The 19,968-nt window shown below is 37.4% G+C and overlaps 1 protein-coding gene across 1 annotated transcript in view; it reads left to right on the top strand.

Moving 5' to 3' along the window:
• LOC122797789 (myelin regulatory factor-like) overlaps window positions 1-19,968 on the top strand; it is a 617,672-nt gene that overhangs the window by 496,557 nt on the left and 101,147 nt on the right. Inside the window, exons 11-12 of the mRNA XM_044066309.1 lie at window positions 6,768-6,836; window positions 12,193-12,273. Of these exons, the coding sequence (XP_043922244.1) occupies window positions 6,768-6,836; window positions 12,193-12,273 (150 nt within the window). The remainder of the gene's footprint in view (window positions 1-6,767; window positions 6,837-12,192; window positions 12,274-19,968) is intronic.

Genomic DNA, 19,968 nt, shown 5'->3' with positions numbered 1-19,968 from the left:
CAAGTGTGATGACTGCAGCAGTGTAACACGATGAACATAGTACAGTTTTGTACCTACCATAAATGTAGATGTTCGAGTGTTCACACTGTTGCAGTCCAGGTTACCCTCCCTCCATCCCCTCTGAACTAGCTGGAAGTAGCTATACCCTTCTATCCTATACAACCTTTGGGGTGTATTTGATGGTAACTGAAGGTATTGTTTTTATCTTATATGTATATTTTTGATTAGCAATATGTATTGCCTACCCACTTGGGGGCACCTGACATCTGGGGCAAGCAAAACTCAAGAAAATGGCGTTGGATGCATATTATATACCCCTGGTGCACTGACATCAGGGAAGAAGCAACAGCAACCGACGCCGGACCAATACTTTGGAACTCTGGCCAACTGCGGGACCACCTGACAGCAGGATAACCCAAGTGTGATGACTGCAGCAGTGTGAACACTCGAACATCTACATTTATGGTAGGTACAAAACTGTACTTTTTCTCTGGTTAGACATGTCTGGTGGCAGAAAGGAATATGCCCAGCTTAGGATGTAGAGGTAGGGTGTTGAAGAGTCCAGAATCTTTATTGGACTCCTTGTAAAGTGCCACAGCTGAAGGCTTTTGCAGGGAGACTATACTAGCTCCCAGTATAAGTCTGTGACTTGGAATAGTCTGGCCAAGGCTGTCTCCAGTGCAACTGGCATTCCATACCCTGGAGAACAGTGTAGGCATCATTTTAACGACCCAAAAAGGCACAAGAGGGATACACTCAACCAGTGGATGGATGAGTTCAGAACTAGTAACATCCCATAGTTGTGTAAGAATACTAATAGAGAGAATTTATAGTAGATAGAAAACTACATATAGGCAAGATTGGTATGCATAATGCTCTTCTGTTCTCTTCATTCTACAGTGAATACAGAGATTACTGTGAACACAGAAGCCCATGCAGAGTGTCTAGAGAGACTGAGGGAAGTAAGGGGTATGCATGCAGCACAAGAGAAGTATTAGTGTAGCTTCTGAATTAAAAATGTTCTTTTATATACAATTGTAACAAAGAAAGCATGCATATCCTAACTGTAAAAGCAAGCATGCATGCTTCAGTCTGCAACACAAACCAACTGTAGGAGTCAACTGTAAGACTGTAGTCAGACAGTGTGAGTCCAAATACCAAAAGGAACAGGTATAAAATAGTGCAACCCTTTAAAAATATTCCATAAATTAATTTCTACACAAGTGGCTTAAGTGCCCTCATGTTAACTTAATTTGTAAGATTGGACCAAGCATATGTGCAATATGTACACATTGCAAGGATTACTTTGAGCAATCCTTAGTTATAGTTTGTAATTGTTAAGAAGTGCACTTAAATGGAAATTTTCAGATAAAATACTTTTATTATTGTGATAATGTATGGGATGTGACATATGATGGTACTACCTTTATCTCTTTTTTCTCTCAGCCCAACCCTTATATCTTTTTTTTTCCTTCTATGTGTCATCAAAATGTTTCCATGTCATCCATTTGTAACAAATCATAAAGTACTTCACAGCACAGGGAGGTAGGCCAACCCCAGTGGCTCAGCCTGCCCCCACTCCACCATCTCCAGCACCAATGCCCAGCACATCTGAGACCCAAAGTGGCAGTACTGCCTCTGCTGCCCCTGCAATACCTGTGCCCTGAGGTAGCACTACCCCAGCAGCTGGTGCTGTGGCACCCTATGGGAGTACTGGAGAAGGGGATTTTATCACCTGCCAGGAGATGCCAGGGTTGGTGCATAGGGTCGTGCACAACACCACTGGTAAATGCTTACACTGAATGGAGAGGCTGCTCTCCCTTATGGTTCATAGGAGATGGCAAGCACTCCAACAGCCAGTGGAAGTAAGGGGATGGTGATCATAATCCTACGGGTGAAGACTATAATTTCACTGTTCCCATGATTGATGGGCATTGGCTTCTGTTGTCCCCTCCCTAACCCTAATCATGGTGTCCCCAAACTTTTGTGTCCTTCACTGTCCCTGATTCTTATCTTGTTTGTCCTGTTTTTTTGCATCTGCTTCCTCAACTACCCATCTTACATAACCCAGAAACACCCACTTTCCTTACCCAACATTCCTCTCTTACTGAACTGAAATAAAAGGGGGCACCTGTCCCACAAAAAATATTGTCCCACACATAGCTCTCCACTTTGCACATGTTGTCACCCCTCTTTGTTGTGGTGATAGTACAAATTTAGCTAGTGTTCTGTACATAGTTTCATTTTACACTATTGAAGCAGTGGATAGCTATGGTTCTTTCCTACCTTTCTCCTGCACATTCCTGTATTGCTTTCCCTTTGTTCTTCCCCCTGTTGCCCTCCACTTTACCACTTTCCTATCTACCCCATTTTAACACTTTTAATCTTGCCAAAAAATAGAATCACACGCAACACACACAAGTTAAAAATAAGTAATGGAGCCCTTCACTTTTTCTGTGTTTGCACAGAGTTTAGCATTATGCATCAATGCCAAGTGTGAATGAACTGCTCTTCAGTGGTGTGCTTACCTCCTTGCAATTCCACCTAAACATGCTGTGCTAAGGTAACACACAATAACACACAGTGAGTGTAGTATAAAGAATTATATCATTGCAGTATCAGTACTTATGTCAAACTATTACATACACCTGGATTCAAACCCTATATAATCTGGACTCAAAAAGAAATTTGACAGTGCATTTACACTTGTTGTCACAGAGTCAGCTAAGCAGGAAGTGTGTTTTATATACTCAGTACTGAGAAATGACATAATTGTAGTAATGAGGCTCGCGTTTGCTTGCCACTTAACTACACGCAATCAGGGATAGCCATAGATTGCACAAAACTATTGCTTGGTAGTGAGCTATACAAAATGGACAATAGCATGTATTACTTATGTTTACTGTCCATTTAGTCTTCATCCTCTGAAAGTACATGTAAAAATACAAAGGAAAGGCACTTTTTAAGAAAAGAACACATATTTACACTGCAGCAATCTGTTACCTTCACCCATGCTCTTCAAACTTGGTATCTCAGTACTTGTTCACAAATTTATCAACTACACTACAGAAATAAATAAAAAAGCTTTCTTATGCACCATGCACATTTTTATAATGAGAGTACACATTTAGATTTTCCAGTAGCTGTAGTAATGTGGACAGCTGTTTGCATATAGTTTGTAAAGCTGTCTCTTAAAGTACACCTGCACACTGGAAACACAACAGCAAATACTACACATTGCACACTCATCAATCTGGTAACATGCAGAACTTTAAGATCTTGACAGATGGCCATAGTTAGTGATTCATTTCATGCAGGCATAGCATCTTCTCTCCAACTTCCAGTGCTGATGTCATCCACTATAAATTCTAGTTTGTGTACTTAGGTAGGTAGGGGTTCTAATCTCACTGCAGTCAACTGGTGTGTGTGTGTGTGTGTGTGTGTGTGTGTGTGTGTGTGTGTGTGTGTGTGTGTGTGTGTGTGTGTGTGTGCACTTGCATGACATTAGAGAGAGCCTTTTACACCAGCATGTCAGACACTGCTATTGCCAACTTTCTCTCATCAGACACTGCTGATGACATCACTTATAAATTGTTGTCCGACATTCTCCAAGTCAGACTTCAGCTGTGATATTAGTGTAATACCGACAGCATCAACACACACCAAAGATTGCTGGTACAGCCATGAAGACACATAAGATGAATCAAAAACATGGGGGATTTCTTACATTATGAAAACAAATGCACAACCCAATGATGATGTAGACATCACAGTCCTTATGAGGAGACTAAGTGGTATGTGACCTGTGTACTGAGGTAGATGGTATTTGGAATGTCCACTAATATGTGCCCACTATGTGCAGGAGATTCATATCAAAGGCCATAATCCTTCCATACTTCAAAGACTTCATCACACCAATACCCGAGTACAATGCACCATTCTTCATGTGCCTCCCTACACATCTTCCAGGGATATGTTACTCAAGTGTAACACATCTGCCACAGTGACCTCCAACACATCTTATTGGCCAAACCTAGGTATACTTTTTGTTGCATAAACATTACTGTCTGATGGTGAGAAAGCCCCATCAAGGTGTTATACCACATGCATGTGTGATACCTGTTCCAGTGATGCATACAGTATATACATAGCTGTTTGACAACATTGATGGCATGGGTTACATTTGTGATAGTGTGGATTGTGCAATATATATCTGCCATGCACACCAGTCAGCTAGCCTGGATTGATTATAATGTCACATACAGGTGTAGCAGAGTCCCTCCTACCACCTCCAGCAGATGTTACAGTGTCAGGATGGTGTGCTTGATCACCCTCATAGATTGCTGACATCTCATAATAGTTGTACAAGTGTGTTCATGCAAAACCATCTATGACCACTCAGTATCACATATGTTATGTCAGAGACATGGGATTATTGGTGGTATTACTCTGATATGATCCATGATTGTGCGTGCTTCTGTTTACTGCTGTCCATGAGCCTGTAACTATGTGTCCCACTTGGTGCAGACCTATGCTGACATTACAATTATATTCAGACAACTTATTTTGCACAGCCTCACAATATGCACATAACACTTATTTTATATAACATCCCTGACTGTTATCATCTCCTTTGTTCATGTCAGGATGTTTATATCACAAAGACATCTTCTCCATTGTTATGTCACCTTGTGTGGAAGTCATATAACATACATTTTCACTGTGCAGTCTGTACTGCATCATGTTGATATGTGATTAGTGATCCTGCAACAACTGTCTTCATTTACATCTCCTGATCTGCTGTACATTAAGATGTTTCACCTGTCCTCTTTCCCTGTGTTCATTCCTATTTAATACACACAGTTCTCCTGACTGTTTATTTTAAATGGCAGTCCATGTACCATTGCAGATTATTTAACAACCTTTGTACAGAATGGCTGAAATGGGACTTTACAATACTCTGCACTGTATACACAGTTCCGTAATGTGTTTGGACCATATACATTGCTATATTATTAACCCTGGTAATCACTGTGGCATCCCGCACAATCCCACAGAACTAGTTTGCCCTTACGTAAACAGGTCTACATGTCTCCTGCTATCCATGTTACTTTACATGGTTTCCTGGCCAGCAACACTGTTGCTAGCCATGAAATCATACTCGTTATGAAATGTGGTGCTCAGGATGAATATATAATTAACTCTGCTGCTCACCACACAAACACGTAAACTCCATGTAGGCTTTGTGCAAAGCCAACACAGAGTTTATTGAATCCCCAGGGAAATCTTATAATACTTTGTATGTAATATGGGTTTGACATTATTAATGCAAATAGGAACAAGCAACATTTGACGCCTAGAGCTGTCAGTAAGATGTAACTGTAGAAACATCTACAGATGTCATCTGGCTGTAATGAGCTAATAAATAACTGAATTAAACATGGAATGCTTTAATCAAACAGAATCATAGGTTATTGGTTATTTGGATCAGTTTTGCTTCTAAAGTATCAGAAAAGGCAGTTAGCGGAACAGGTGTATGAGCCACTCTTCAACAATAGTGCTATACCATGAAGAACTAGAATTTCCTTTTCAGAGGTGCCAGTGTGGTTTGTGTGCTTTTCTTCTTCTTTGAGTCTTTGAGGTAGTAGTCTCACTTCAGTTGAGGTGATGGATTTTAACTTAACTACTACTATTTCTGAAATCCAAAACTAAGTACAGGGTCATATTTGCTGATGTTGCTGCAAATTATTTGCCTTAACATAAGCCTCACAGAAGGAAATGTGGCTGCCGTGCCTCCACAGTTTGTTGATATGATTCTACATGCCTTTACTTTAATCTATAATATTGTGTGAGCTCCTTAGTTGTAAACATGGGTGCAAATCTTCATAGCTAATCCAGATTAAAAAATGTTTCAATAGATCTAGAAATTTTAGCAGTTTGACAGAACTGTAAGGCTGTCACACTACTGATAATACCATTATTAAGAACTATAATAAAATTAAAAAAAAAAACAGAGGTTTAAATGCCTTAAAAATGAAGGGACTCTGAAAGAAAGTAAAGGAGTTTATTGTAATGTTAATCCCCATGCATGGGTTTAGTCTACATGTCTAGTCATTCTGTTTGAAAGTGCCAGCAGTTTATGGAAATAAGATGCAAATAACATTTTTGAAAAATGTAGAAATGGGTGTAAGCACTATCTGTGATACTTAGTACGTTGCCCAGGAATGAAGTTTTAAATCTAGTATATAGCTTGTCTGCATACTGCCAACACACTGACATTGCTACAGTATTTGCAAAGCTCGTGAAGGAGGTTCCTTTGACACCAGGCAAGAAAAACATGCTTTCTGTTTTACATTAGCAACACAACGGATAAAACAGAAACAGTTGTAGGGTACATAGTTTTTTTTGCAGAATGTCTCAGACTTGTCTTGGAAGCACACTGGGAATGAATTTCCCAGAATTAAACTTGAGACAGTTAACAAGGTGGTCTGTCATATTGAAAAGCACATTTAGTAGATTGACATCTGTGTGAAACAGTACTGCAGCTATAGATGATTTCTTGGGTTGAAGAAAAAAATGATCAATGATGCTTGCCAAATGACCTGTCATGAACCTTGTTTGGTATAAAGTGGCACCTCACAGGAAAGAGGTATTCGTGACTGAGCTTATACAAAACTATGCCTTCCTGATAGTCCTTGATTGCTCTCATTAGCTAACTGTGAAGATAAATAGATGTTAAAATCTAAATTTTTGTGTTCATTTTACAGTGTGATCTCCATGTCCACCCTTTATGTGTTGAACTTGCGAAATGAGGACGATGACATTGATGTTAATGGGTGAGTGCACAAAAGTACAGACTCAACAAAATAGCAGGAGAGCCTCTATAGATCGCAGCCTGGGATTTAAAATGTAGCAACAATTGCATTACATCAAGGCAAAATAAACATTTTAAATATGTTCTGTATGAAGACAAAACTATATATAGAGGATAAACAAAAAGTTTGTAAATCTTTTCATTGCCTGTCTATCTGTCTGCCCACCTGTCTGTCCCGTTTCATGATATGATAGATACCACTGTCTGTGTCAGTTAATCTAATTATACATCTTTCTTCCTGCAGTATAATTTCAAAACCTATAAAAGAAAATAATTTAAATGTTCATTTAATATTACTGCTTTGGTTTGTTTTCTGATTCATTGACTGAAAGACTCTTGTTATCTGGAATGTTGTACATTCTTAGTGAAATCCAGGGGGAAAATGCTCCAAATATATACAAGTAAGACAAGTAAGAGACTTACACTTGAGTTTACATCAAGGGCAAGCCTTTGAGCATCTGATCACCGCTGTAAGCCTGCTTTATAGATAAAACTAACACTGGAGTAAGTTACTTAAATTGAGAGTAAGCATTTTGGAATCAGGGCTAACTTACTCATGAGTAACTCAGTTGCACTGAGAGCAAGTCTTTTAGAATCTGTCCCAAAGTCTCTGCCTTCTAAATGCTACTTTTAAGAAATGTTACTATTTCCTTTATCTAATGTTTGAATATCTCTTGACCATAATTCCATTTTCCATGCAAAGTGCCTTTTGGTAGTAGCCCATGTTTTTACTCCTTTGTATTTTATATATGTGTGGTAGTAGACGTCCTTCAGTCCCAAAGGATCATGGGTTGGCACCACTATTGGACTGATTTGAGCAGCATCTTCTGTGGATGTGCAGTCCAATCTGGGAGTGGCAGTCCTTTCCACATTCTCAGCAGCAGTAGGGAGATGTTGATCTAGTATCATGGGCACATATCTTCCTGAGCTCTCTTATCCTCTGCTCTCCTTGCCAAGGTGGTTTCATACATAGTGAGAGCTTCCTTCACTTCTCGTTTCCAGGCACTCTTGTCTGAGGTGAGAGAATATCAGGTGTTCATGCTGATAGAGAGAGTGCTCAGGTCATGCTTGCATATGTCCTTGTAGCGCAATATGGGTCACCCTTTTAGCCTATTTCCAGACTCTAACTCTCCAGAAAGGAGGTCTTTTGGTATTTAGCCATCTGTCATGTGTGACACATGACCCAACCAGTGCATAGGTCTCTGTTTCAGGAGGGTGAACATGTAGGTGGTACCCATCCACTCAAGCACTGTGCTGTTGGGGAATTTGTATTGCTGTGAGATACCAAGTATGTGCCTAAGACAGTGCATATGGAATACATTGAGCCACTGCTTCTGTTTTGAGCAGAGTCCATGTTCCACTGGCATACAGTAATGTGCAGAAAGCACAGGCTTTGTAAACCTGCACCTTGGTGTGCACAGTGAGCTTATTATTAGCCCATACTCTCTTAGGTTGAAAAATGTTGTGGCAGTTTTTCCAATGCACTTGTTGATCTCTCTATCAAGCAACAAGTTGTCAGAGATTTTAAAACCTAGATACAAAAACTCATGGAAAACATCTAGCTAATAGTTGCTCACCTTAATTCATGGAGCATTGCTCACATTTTGGCCCATCACCTGAGTCTTCTTTAAACTGATTGTGAAGCCTAATACATACATGCAGCTACAAAACGAGTCATGAGTGACTGAAGTGCTTACTGAATGTGAGCCACAATAGCTGCATTATCATTAAATGGGAACTCCCTTAGACGCTTTCTAAGCACCCCAGACTTTGATCTAAGCCTCAACAGATTGAAGAGTTTGCCATCCATTCTGCTTCAGAGAAAGATACCCTCTGTAGTAGTTCTGAAAGCAAATTTCAATATAACTGAAAAGAAGATACCAAGCAATGTTGTAGCCAGTACAGACCCCTGCTTTGCTCCACTGAGAACATATTGTCAAGTTTAGTTTCAGCCCCTGTATTTAGGACCAAATATTTAATTTCTGCACCTCTTGACCATCACCAGTTTGAGAACTCATCATTTGCTTTCATTTCAAAGTTTAATTTGTTGCCTGTAATAAGTACACTCCAGCACCCCCCCCCCCCCCCAGTAGCAGTATCATTTTGTCACAGATAACTCAAGGGGCCCTTCTCCTTCCAAATAAATGTCTTTAATTCCCCAAATCTGTTTTGTGTTCCATACAGAAAGGCATGTGCTGGGTGGAGAATCATGGGAATGATAAACACTTTAATGGCATAAATGTTGTTATCTAAGCATGCCTTCTATTTTCCATGTATCTTTTCTCAAGTTTCCTTTAGCCTCTGTTGTGTATTTTCATTTATCCAGATTCCAAGGTATTTCAATCTGAAGTGACCCTGTATTCATTATTTATTTATTTATTTGCATTTGTTGACCAGGAAAGTCCACTGGGTCAGAAACCCATTTTCAGTGGAGGCCAGGGGAGAAAAACTCCATAAGGTTTACACAGAGTTGCAAATTACACTTTTACACCAAAAAGAATATTCATAGTTTAGCCACATACAATGTAAACTTGGTAATAAAACAGATGAAGGAATTTTATACAGTTGGGAAATTGACAAAGTTTGGATAAATCATAACAACATGGTATACATCAGACATTTAGAGTTTTTTTTTAAGCGATAATGTAGTACAATGTCAAAAGAAGTTGCATAGTTAACTGCTATGGATTTAGTTTTAATTTCATTGATACTGCAATTCAGTATGTCAGTAGTGTATGTATTTTTTTCTTTGCTTTTCATGTTCTCATCAGAATTTGTCAAATATTTAACCAAAGAATTATTTAGTTATGTTTATCATATCAGTTTATGTATTTCTACTTGACTGTTGGCCTCTTGGATCATGACTGAAAAACATCCTTGAGCCAGCTCACTTACTCAGTTTACAAATGCAATAAAAATAGTCTGAGTAGTTCCCTTATGCCTCAGTTAAAGCATTATTGTTCTTACTTAGAAAGCTTGATTCTAACTTTTCAAGAGGCTTTGCAGCTTTACCCACTTAACTGAGCATAAAGATGTAATGTTAGTAAATGAGCTATAGCTGTGTCGCACCAACAGTGCAAATATATGACATATTCCAAATATCAGGCATGAACATTAGAAAATTTCCATCTGCTCAGGCAGTATCAATGAAGACATCTGAAAAAAAAAGCTATTGTCTGTCTTGAATGTAATTCAACATCATTCTTCCATGCTGTGGCCAAAGTCTTCTTCTTCTTCTTTCAGTTTTTCCCGCTGTGGCCAAAATAGTGTTTCAAAAATGACAAGTAATATAATAGTTTATACCTGTCCAGCTTCCTGTTCACCATCCTAAACAAACAGTGTAAAACCCTATATACTTTCATAATGCTCGGTGAGATTTCATGGCTAGTAAAGAAGTCTAGCACCCAAGGTTTAATAAAAATAATGATTGTTTTTCTTCTGCACTTTTGAAATCACATCAGTTTTGCATATACTTGAACACATGCCTTTTTCGTGCTCTCTCTTCTCTATATAAGTGTAACATTCATCTTTTTGTCAGGAGTAATGTTACAAAACAGACATGAAACTCCAACACTTGAACCTTTCCTTCAGTTTCCATCACATTAGCCAAACCTCCTTCTCTGCCTTCTAGTCTTGCCTAAATATCTTCCAGTTTGGATATCATATCCTTTCTCTTCTGATTTTGAACCAGTGGATTCAAATGTACTCTTGCAAATTATTGTAAGCTATATAACTATATACCATAAGAGTGTTTTTTAATAAAAAAAATAATTTTAAGTCATTGTCAATCACACGTTTCACTAGCAAATACCAGTATCATAACAAATTTGCAGTAACCTGATCACAAAACAGCATTTTTTGATGTGTCATTAAAAAGCATTCTTTCTAAAAAAGACTGAAATGGTGCCCCCTACATTTGTTTTTTTTTTTTTGGGTGCTGGTCTTGTAGATCTCTTACTTCAACCAAAAGACCATTATAACTTTTTTAAAGATTTCTAAACCTTCCAATATTTTTGATAATCCCATAAAATCTAACTTAATTGTGTTCACTTGGTCAACGTTATGATTATCTTATTTTCAGTTACGCTTTTTCTTGTTGGATGTGGGGTTATATTTTTAACTTTTTACTATTGTCTTCAATCACCTGGCATTTTTTCAAGTTAACTCTGTTGCATACATTCCATTAAATATTCCAGTTTATAATGTGTATATAATAAACTCTGTAACCTCTCTGACTTAATTGATAGAAAATACAACACTTTATTTTAAACGTCAAGCTTTGCTATAAGAAATTGAGTTTATTAGGACAGGTAAATCTTGGCTTTAAGCAAGGAGAAATTATTTTGCACTTGGTTTCTTCTTCATACATGATAATTCCATGTCTTATAATTCTTTTAAGCTTTATAAATTTGAAAACTTATCTCAATTTTCCAAAAAGGTACAGGTAGATTCAACCCCAGATTTTCTAGTTGTCAAACTCAGAAGTAACTCAATCAGAAATCATTTTAATGAGTTTGAATATAAAATCAAATAATATAAGACTTGAAACTATTTAAAACTAACTTTATTGTCAAGTATGCATTCATATTAAGAACATTCAAATCCAAAATCTCAAAAAATTGAATTGGGCAAAATATATTTTTTGAGTATGTTTTCATGTATGTTCTGCAAATTGAATTGGGCAAAATACATTTTTTGAATATGTTTTCATGTATGTTCTGCAGCTACATTACTCATTTCTCTGAGCTAACTGAACAGATATTATAATTGGACCTGCAAGTATCCCTGTGGAAGCATTTGTACAACATATTGTATAAAATTACAGACTCACAGTCAGAGAAATGCTGTTCTGGAATTTGGGGAAGCTGGCAAACTGGAGCACATACTTCAAGTCAAATGATTAATAAAGGACTCGTCTGAAATGGGTAAAAATTATTATATGCTGTAAACAATCAAGTACTATTCATCAGCATTCCTATGTTGAGCAATCCAGGTGGTTCATATATACAAGGACAGTACTAGATATAAAGCAGAAGGGTTGGCCACAGCAGATATTTCTGCAGACTTCAGCAATAGTTTATTTAATGTAAGAAAATGTTGAGGAGAAGATCAGCAAACTATAGAATATGGTGTCTTAACCTGAAATGAAACTGCCAGTTATTGTGGGAAGAAATGTTTCATTAAGTATGAGCAACAAGGAAAAGCAAAAAAAAAATCATTGGTATTCTTTCTGAATCTTTAACGTTTCTTTCTTTACTGATCTTTTGTGCTTTTTCTTTCTGCTGCTTTTTTATTTTCCTGTGAAATCTTGCACATAGCCTTGAAGCCATGACAACTCTTTGTTTGCTGACCTTGTTTCGGAGCAGTGACCTCAGTGGTACAGTGGTACTGTGCGCAGGGTAGGTGCCTTCTTTTCTACCTTTTTGAGCAGTTTTCCTTTCCGTTCTTTTCCTTTCCCATTCACTCTAGCTTGCTGCTTTAAGTTCTTGTTGAGCTAATCCAGAGGCCTGAATATTATTTTTAGTTGTACAGTATCTACTAAAAACAAATGTTTTGCTTTGTACCTTTTTATTTCAAAGCCTGACCTGTTTTCCCTACCTAAAAATATTTTAATCAACAGTTTTTTATGTGGTTAATAGTATTGGGATTCACTTTACATCAGGTAAGAAAAGACATGGTAATGAAGAGCTTACTGGTACATTTTGTAAAAAATCAGACACAGACTACTTCTCTCCAAAAGTGTTCATTTTATGGAGTTGTAAGGGTGCTAACCTGTCTAAATCTTAGATCAAATGCTATAGTACATCATTATGTATCTGTATGTGTTTGTGAAGAAGTGTTTTATAGCTGACTACAGGGTGTGTCAGATATTTGATTATACATTGTATAAGCTATGTTGTCAACATACCTCTCGACTTCTTAGCTCAAGAAATCTGGACAAAGCCAAAAATAATGAATTGTGGGGAAACAAAGGTACAGAGTGGGCAACAGTTTTTAAATATTGCTCTAATTCACATAAAAATTAATAGAACAGCATGTTTTGCATAAACATGAATGTTCTGAACAATAAGAAGTATGAAACTCTAATGTCTGTCATTACTGACTTACTGTAATCCTTAGTAATTTACTAGAAAGTTAAAAAATGGAAGAAATGTAGCAGAATATGAGACAAAATCAGAGGCATTTTGCAAAATCAGGGACAGTATAGCTTTTACAATTTAGGCCTCTAATTTTTTTTTAGTGAGAAAATGTTATAGTCATGCAACAGTTGTTTAGCTAGGTACAGATCAAAAGGGTCATTATAATCAATGATCAATCTAATTAGTGCCAAGTACAGTGGAATGATTATATCCCTGGATTGGGATTTAATTCCTCTAAACATAAGTTATGTGATGAAAAATGATTTTCTTACAACAGTGGATATGTGGTGATCAAAGGAAAGTTCATTGTTGACTTACGTTCTTTTATCTCCAGCTATGGTATCAATTTCCACGGGTGTGTTGTCATTGTGATTGTTACAAGGGAAGTCATGGATGCTGAAGGATATGATTATACAGTTTTTGGCATTTAGCTTTAGTTGATGGAATTGACACCAGTTATTTATTTGGGACAGGCCGTCTTGGAAGATCTTGATGTCCTCTTGGGATTTTATGATGGTACCAGGTTTGCAGTCATTTAAAAACATGGTCAGCCAAAAATCCTTAACATTAGTTTTGACCTTCAAGTACATGACAAAAAAGAGTGGACCAAGCACTAAACCCTGGTATATACTGCTAGTGACAGTTTTTTGGAGGGGGTAGAGCCACCCACCCTAATTTACTGGGTTCTGTTTGAGAGCCAGTTTGTTATCCTATCAGTTATACATGGATTGACATTTAGCTAGGAGAGTTTATCTATAATACCTCAGTGTGGGATGGTATTGCAAGATCTAGTTATATGGCGTGCACTGGTTTGCCCTTGTTCATTTTTTCAGTAACTTTTTTGCAGACTTGATCAGGTTAAGTAGGTAGGAACTGTTCTTGACAAATCTGAAATAAGCTGAAATAAGAGTTTGCAGGTTACATATATCCTTAATTCATCAATGACATAATTATCCTTTCCATAGCCTTGTAGAGTATACTTGTCAGCCGTATGGGTCTGTTGAAGTCCTGCCTTTGTGCAAGTGAATGACTGTTACAGTCCTCCATTCATACACCATGAAGCCTGTTTTGTACAGCACCAGTTTGGTGTGTTATCTGGTTGCATTGACATAGTGCTCTTGCGAGAGGTTGTTCTTGGAAAATTTGAGAGGGGTCAAAGACACGGGTATGTGAACTGAGCATACTGGAGGGGAGAGGTGCATGTAGTTTAAGCTAAATTTATCCAGAAGTAAATGTCTATGCCCTTTGGCTTTGAGTAAGTGATATGATTTGCTATTACTTCTGAGATTTTTAACATTAGTAAAAAAGGGTTTCTAGTTTATCCTTCATCTGGTTAACTATTATTCCCTCATGTCTGGCTTTGGTTGATTTGATCAATGTATAGAGTTTCTGCTACAGTTTATATCTTCTTCATGCAGTGTCATTAGCTTGTTTTTAGATTTATTTACTTTCCTATTCCTGTCTACCGTTTTTTGAACTATGAAGCCCTGCTTTTTTGCACGTAGAAGGAATGTCAAAAGCAGCAGTGGGAAGTGTTCAGTCAGACACCTTTAAATGTCACTTTTTATAAGCCCAAAACAAAAGAAAAAGACAGAAAGCACTGGAAATAAAGATACCATTATAATTATCCATCATCATTAATGAAAAGCAAATAAATAGTGCTTTTTTATTTTTGGATGTCCCAACAGCTGTGGCTGCCATCTGTCCATCCATCCATCCATCAATCCATCCATCCATAACAATTTTTTCCCATTTTTGCACATGAATGCTGTCCTATATTGTTTTGCAAACCTTAAATCTAGTAACCGTTTCTACTTCTGCCCTAAGTAGAGACTTTTATTCTTATTTTTCTATTATACTTCTCCATAATTAAAAGGTTTTCACGAGTGTTCAGTTTATACAAAATGTTGTGATGTTATAGGGTCACATGTGTCCTGACTTAAACATCATCTTGGGTGAAAGGTGACAACCGATCACTTATTTCAAGAAGGGATACCGAATGACTCACCAAAACTAAGAAGAGCCATAATGAAGTGATTAACATCAACAGAATGGTTTGGATGGACAGGTATGTTTTGCAGAGGGTAGTGTTGCTATGGAACAGGCTCCCCATCCACATTTAACAAACTTCATCCCTGTCCATTTTCAAGTAATTCACTGTATGGGAATCAAAGTTTACCGCAGGACTGCACCCTGAACTACTAATGGACAGATGCAGCTCCTAAATGCATTATCCTATGCCTGAGACCCACCAGTTATATATGGTATGATACTAGTTATTCTTGTTAGAGGTAATATATAATTATTGGGTCCCTATCAGTTTGTTGAATGAACTATTTATTGACTACCTCTTTGTCGAACTTTATTTGTCAAAGCTTAATCCATCAAATGCTCATTTTAGAGAGAAAAACTAGTTGGCCATTATCAGCAGTTTGCCTTTTTCCCCACTGTAGTGCAGTCTCGGAGTTGGTATATTTAGATAGGGGTGGGCACATCCCCCCACCTGGGTGGGTTTTAAATATTGTGTTTTTTGTTGATGGTTGCTAGGCTGGCTGACTAATTTTTCTCCCTGGGAAAAATTTGCTAAAACTGGCATTCAATGGATTAAGTTTCAATAAATAAAGTTTGACGAAGAGGTATTTTTTAAACAGTTTGTTTGACAAACTGATATAGACCCTTAATTATCGACCGAGGGATGTCTAATGCCAATCCATAATTGAATAGGATAGGCTATTTCAAGCACAAAACAGGAAACTGGCTAGGTGTAAAATGGCCCACAAGGGCAGCTAGCCTAGTACTTACCCATGATCCTATAAACTTATGATTAAATGTGCAGTGCAAGATATCTATAGGTTCTACAGGATCTACAGCTCTATTACCAAACAGGAAATAGGGGAGTAGGTTACTCTGAGTGGGAAGAGTAACTTGCTTGCATTTGTTCTTTTTCAAAATGTGTGTAGTCAGAGTCCCATCTAGTATATTCAACCTACGGCACTTTTTATGTGTTTACCACATCTGTTCAGCCCTCCTAACTTCTTTATTTAATTCCAGTTAAAAGATTTTAGGTGAAAGCTTCAGCTACCATTTAGTACAGAATTAGTAGTCACATTTTTTTATTTTATTACACTGAAGTAGTTGACTGTTTAGAAAATGTACGTATGTTTTGAAAGATGCAAGATTCCTGTAATTTATATATGAAGTTGCCATTTTGATTTGACAGTTGATTCTAGTGTATTCTTTCCTGGGGTTTTTTTTCCTTTGTTAGACTGGTTCCATTACAGTTGCACTGTATGCCAGTTTTGCTGATTTGCAGAGTTTACAAGATTTTCCCAAGCACATAAAACAAGTGGATTCTGTGTAACAAAAGCAACTGTAGTGAACATGTTTTTACTAGAACATTTATCATGAAGGAGGACTGCCGTTAAGAATTTTATGAGCATTTGTTTCTGACTATATACCTCACATATATCTGTTCTCGCTGTCAGGAGGGGTGTGCCTTTTGATGTAGACTACAAATCCAAAAACAGTTTACTGTATGCAAAGAAAAACATTGAGTCCCTAATATGATGAATCAGTGAAGGTGTATAGCATAGTTAATCTGTTTTTCCTTCATTTCTGTTTAACTACTCTGAATTGGGGGGGGGGGGTATAATCTCAATTGTTTGATTACAGATGTTTAAGGATCCTCTGCACTTTCTAAATAATATACGGATTTCCTCATATGGAATAAGTTGGCTTAGTATGGGAAAAGGAGAATTTTTAACAATGCAGTGTAGCCTAGAGTAGGAGACTGAAATAATTATGTCTGTTTTGGATTCTAGGCACATAATTTGGAAATGCCATGTCTTTGTTTTCTGCATTAGGTTTCTTCAGACTTAGAAAGGGTCACGAGTTGATGGTTAAAGCATAGAACTGTATAAATTATTGGCAATGATTATATGTGTGGCATTATTCAGGTAGCATAACTTCTGCTTTGCTTCTGTATTGAAACTCAACAGCTTGTAGGAACAACCATTGCTGAAACATGCAGCTCATATGTCCTACTGACAGATTACATTTCTACAACTAATACTATAATTCTTTTAAACTAATATGTATGATCTAGCATATCTTGTATTGCTTGTGTTATTTTAGAGGGCACAGATGTGAATGTCAGATTTGTGTGGTTGTGTCTATGTGTGTGTGTGTGTGTGTGTGTGTGTGTGTGTGTGTGTGTGTGTGTGTGTGTGTGTGTGTGTGTCCTCTTATGCAGCCTATAAGACAGGTTGTTGATACAAGAACTAGGAGTGGACTACATTTTCAAACACAGCTAAACAGCTAAATACCAGCTCCAATTAGTGCTCAGTCCCTTCACCTGACTGTTTTTGCCTTACTAAAGGAAAATTTGTTTGTGTGCTCCATATGTATATTTAATTATTTCATTATCTTCTCCTGGCCATCAAGCCACTGCTGTGCCCAACAGTACAGATTCCTTCCCGTTATGTGGGTTGAGAGCACGGTCACAATATGATGGGAGCAACCAAAGAGATTTTCTTTTATGCCGTATATTACCCTGCTTGTGACCACTGACACTCAAGGGAGGGCAAATAACATACTGTCATGAGAGAGAGTATCATCCAGTTCTATGAATGACAAAACCTTCAAATGTCTTACTTGCTTCTTATTTCCAATTTGACAGTGATATATGTGCACTCACCCCTTCCCACCAAACAGGTAGAACCTCATTATTCCTCCACCCCCACATCGGCAGCTTCTCCACTTCCTGGACCACTAATTCAACCCAAGTCACCTGAAAGGTATTCAGGGTTTTACTCCTCTCTGTCCTTGAGGTATCAGGTAAATTCAGTACTGGCACCTTTGTCATACAGTGCGTGTTATTGCAACAGGATGCTTTAGTATAACTGGGAGATGAATGCCAATGTGGATTTCATTTAAACTTTTTTTGTATTTGCCTTTAATGATGCATGTTTTACAAACCTAATATCTTACTAAGGTGCATGATTTAAAACTTCAGATGTATATGATGAAATGCCATTCTGCACAATGTCCAAATCAATCATATTGAGTATATAAAACACAGTGATATAACTGTTCTAGTAACAAACATGCTTTGTCCCATTTATGTTATCTCTGACATTTTCATATTGTATCTCCTAAATGAAAAAAATGTATATTGTAGGATTCACCCAGTAATCATTATAAGGACATGAGGGGAAATCATGTGCATTATGGCTAAATCCACTTTTGATTATATTTCTGTATTAAAAGTAAGACTTACCTTCATCTTGGTTCAGGACATGTTGTACATTTTCTCTGAAAATCCTAAGAAGGATTCACTCTTTCTAATCTTTTAGTCCATCCCTGGTAAAGATGAAACTGCTGAAGCTTTCAGCTTCTCCTCGACTCATACTTTAGCATGCAATAGAAAACAACTTCAGCACAGCACTTTTGTGTGGTGCATGTTCATCAGATACTGCCTAGGTGACTACAGGCAATGCATAAAGTTCAGAAATGCTGGAGTCGCTGTGGCTGTGTCATGAATTGTGCAGATCACTAATGGATGATCCGACTGCACTTTGATATTCTTGCGCAAAGCACATGGCATTCTTGTTTCTATGATCAAATAATTTTTTGCGTGGAATAGGAGGAATTACCCAGAAACAATGACTGTACGCTTGAAAAGATAATTCAAATGTTGTTGTATCTGAACTACTGAAAATGAGCACCAGCCATTAAAGCAAACTGTACCATCATCACAGTACATTTCTTCCTCCTTTCAGTATTGAGTGTGGCAGCTCTGAGGATGGTGAAGAAACTCTGCCACATGGAGATGAATAATATGAGGAAATTATTAATCTGATAATGGGCCATTTTAAACAGGTTGCATGGAAATGAACATGATGATAAAGAAGATACGGTCAACTCCTGAAGACAGAGCAGCCGACACCACAAACTGAACCTCATTATATTGTCCATTCACATCATTTCTGAGGATGTGTCAGTGGAGTCAGATTTTCAGCCACCCAACAGCTCCCATACATTGGACCAAAGTAGCATGCCTGCCTGAAGAAAAGCTTGTGGTACACCCAAAATCAAATAAACTAGTCACAAAAATGATAGGCAATAGGCGATAAGGAATGCAGAGTGCCACCCAAGCATGAAAAGCCTGTACATGTGCTTCACCTGGTATGTGACCAGTGAACTATCAGACCCAACTACACAAATATGACATCCTAAAACAAACTGAGGACCTGACTCAAAATGTAGCAATTGTGTTTTTAAGAGGCAGAAAGTCAAACGGATCTGAATAGCAAGTAAGATGGATATTCACATGGTGAAATGTGAATGGGATATTTTAGCCTCTGCAACAAAAAATAAATGTTTTGTATGACCTAATATTCAGCCCATCCTACAGGATGTGAAAGCTGAACTTTTGACTGATACTCTTAAAAATCTTTTTTTTTAGTCTAACCAAATAAAAAGTTTTATAACAGTTTATAGAAAAGGGTAATACTGTGCACAAAGTGAAGCAGATTTTTTTTTATTCTGTTTTATTTTAAGTTAGGCAGTAGGATGGGTCCAGTGGTTCTTTTTCAGCTATGATGTTTTATACTAACAACAAACTAATACATTTATACCTATGTAGAAAACAAAAGCACTGTTATAAAGTAAGTTGGACATGTTTTGCCGTCTATTTCTAGAATACTAGGAGTTACCTCTTCTACAAGCAATTCAGTAGTAGTTTAAGAACAAAATCGATCTGAAATAAGCAACAGTTTTAGAGGAAAAAGAGGAAACAAAACAAATACCAGCAGAGCCATTTTAGAGGTGTTTTGCATCTACATGGTCAAGATTAAGTCTATCATCACATTATCTTTTGTATCCCCTAGTTCTCTGAAGGGAACTTTATTCAGTTCTAAAATACAGAAACAACAGAAAAGTGTGTACAAGTGG

Source organism: Protopterus annectens, chromosome 3.part1 (assembly GCF_019279795.1).
Source record: "Protopterus annectens isolate FY-2018-M chromosome 3.part1, PAN1.0, whole genome shotgun sequence".
In the NCBI taxonomy this organism is placed as follows: domain Eukaryota; kingdom Metazoa; phylum Chordata; order Ceratodontiformes; family Protopteridae; genus Protopterus; species Protopterus annectens.
Note: the sequence above shows the minus strand (reverse complement) of the source record. Positions and strands in the feature narration are given on the sequence as shown.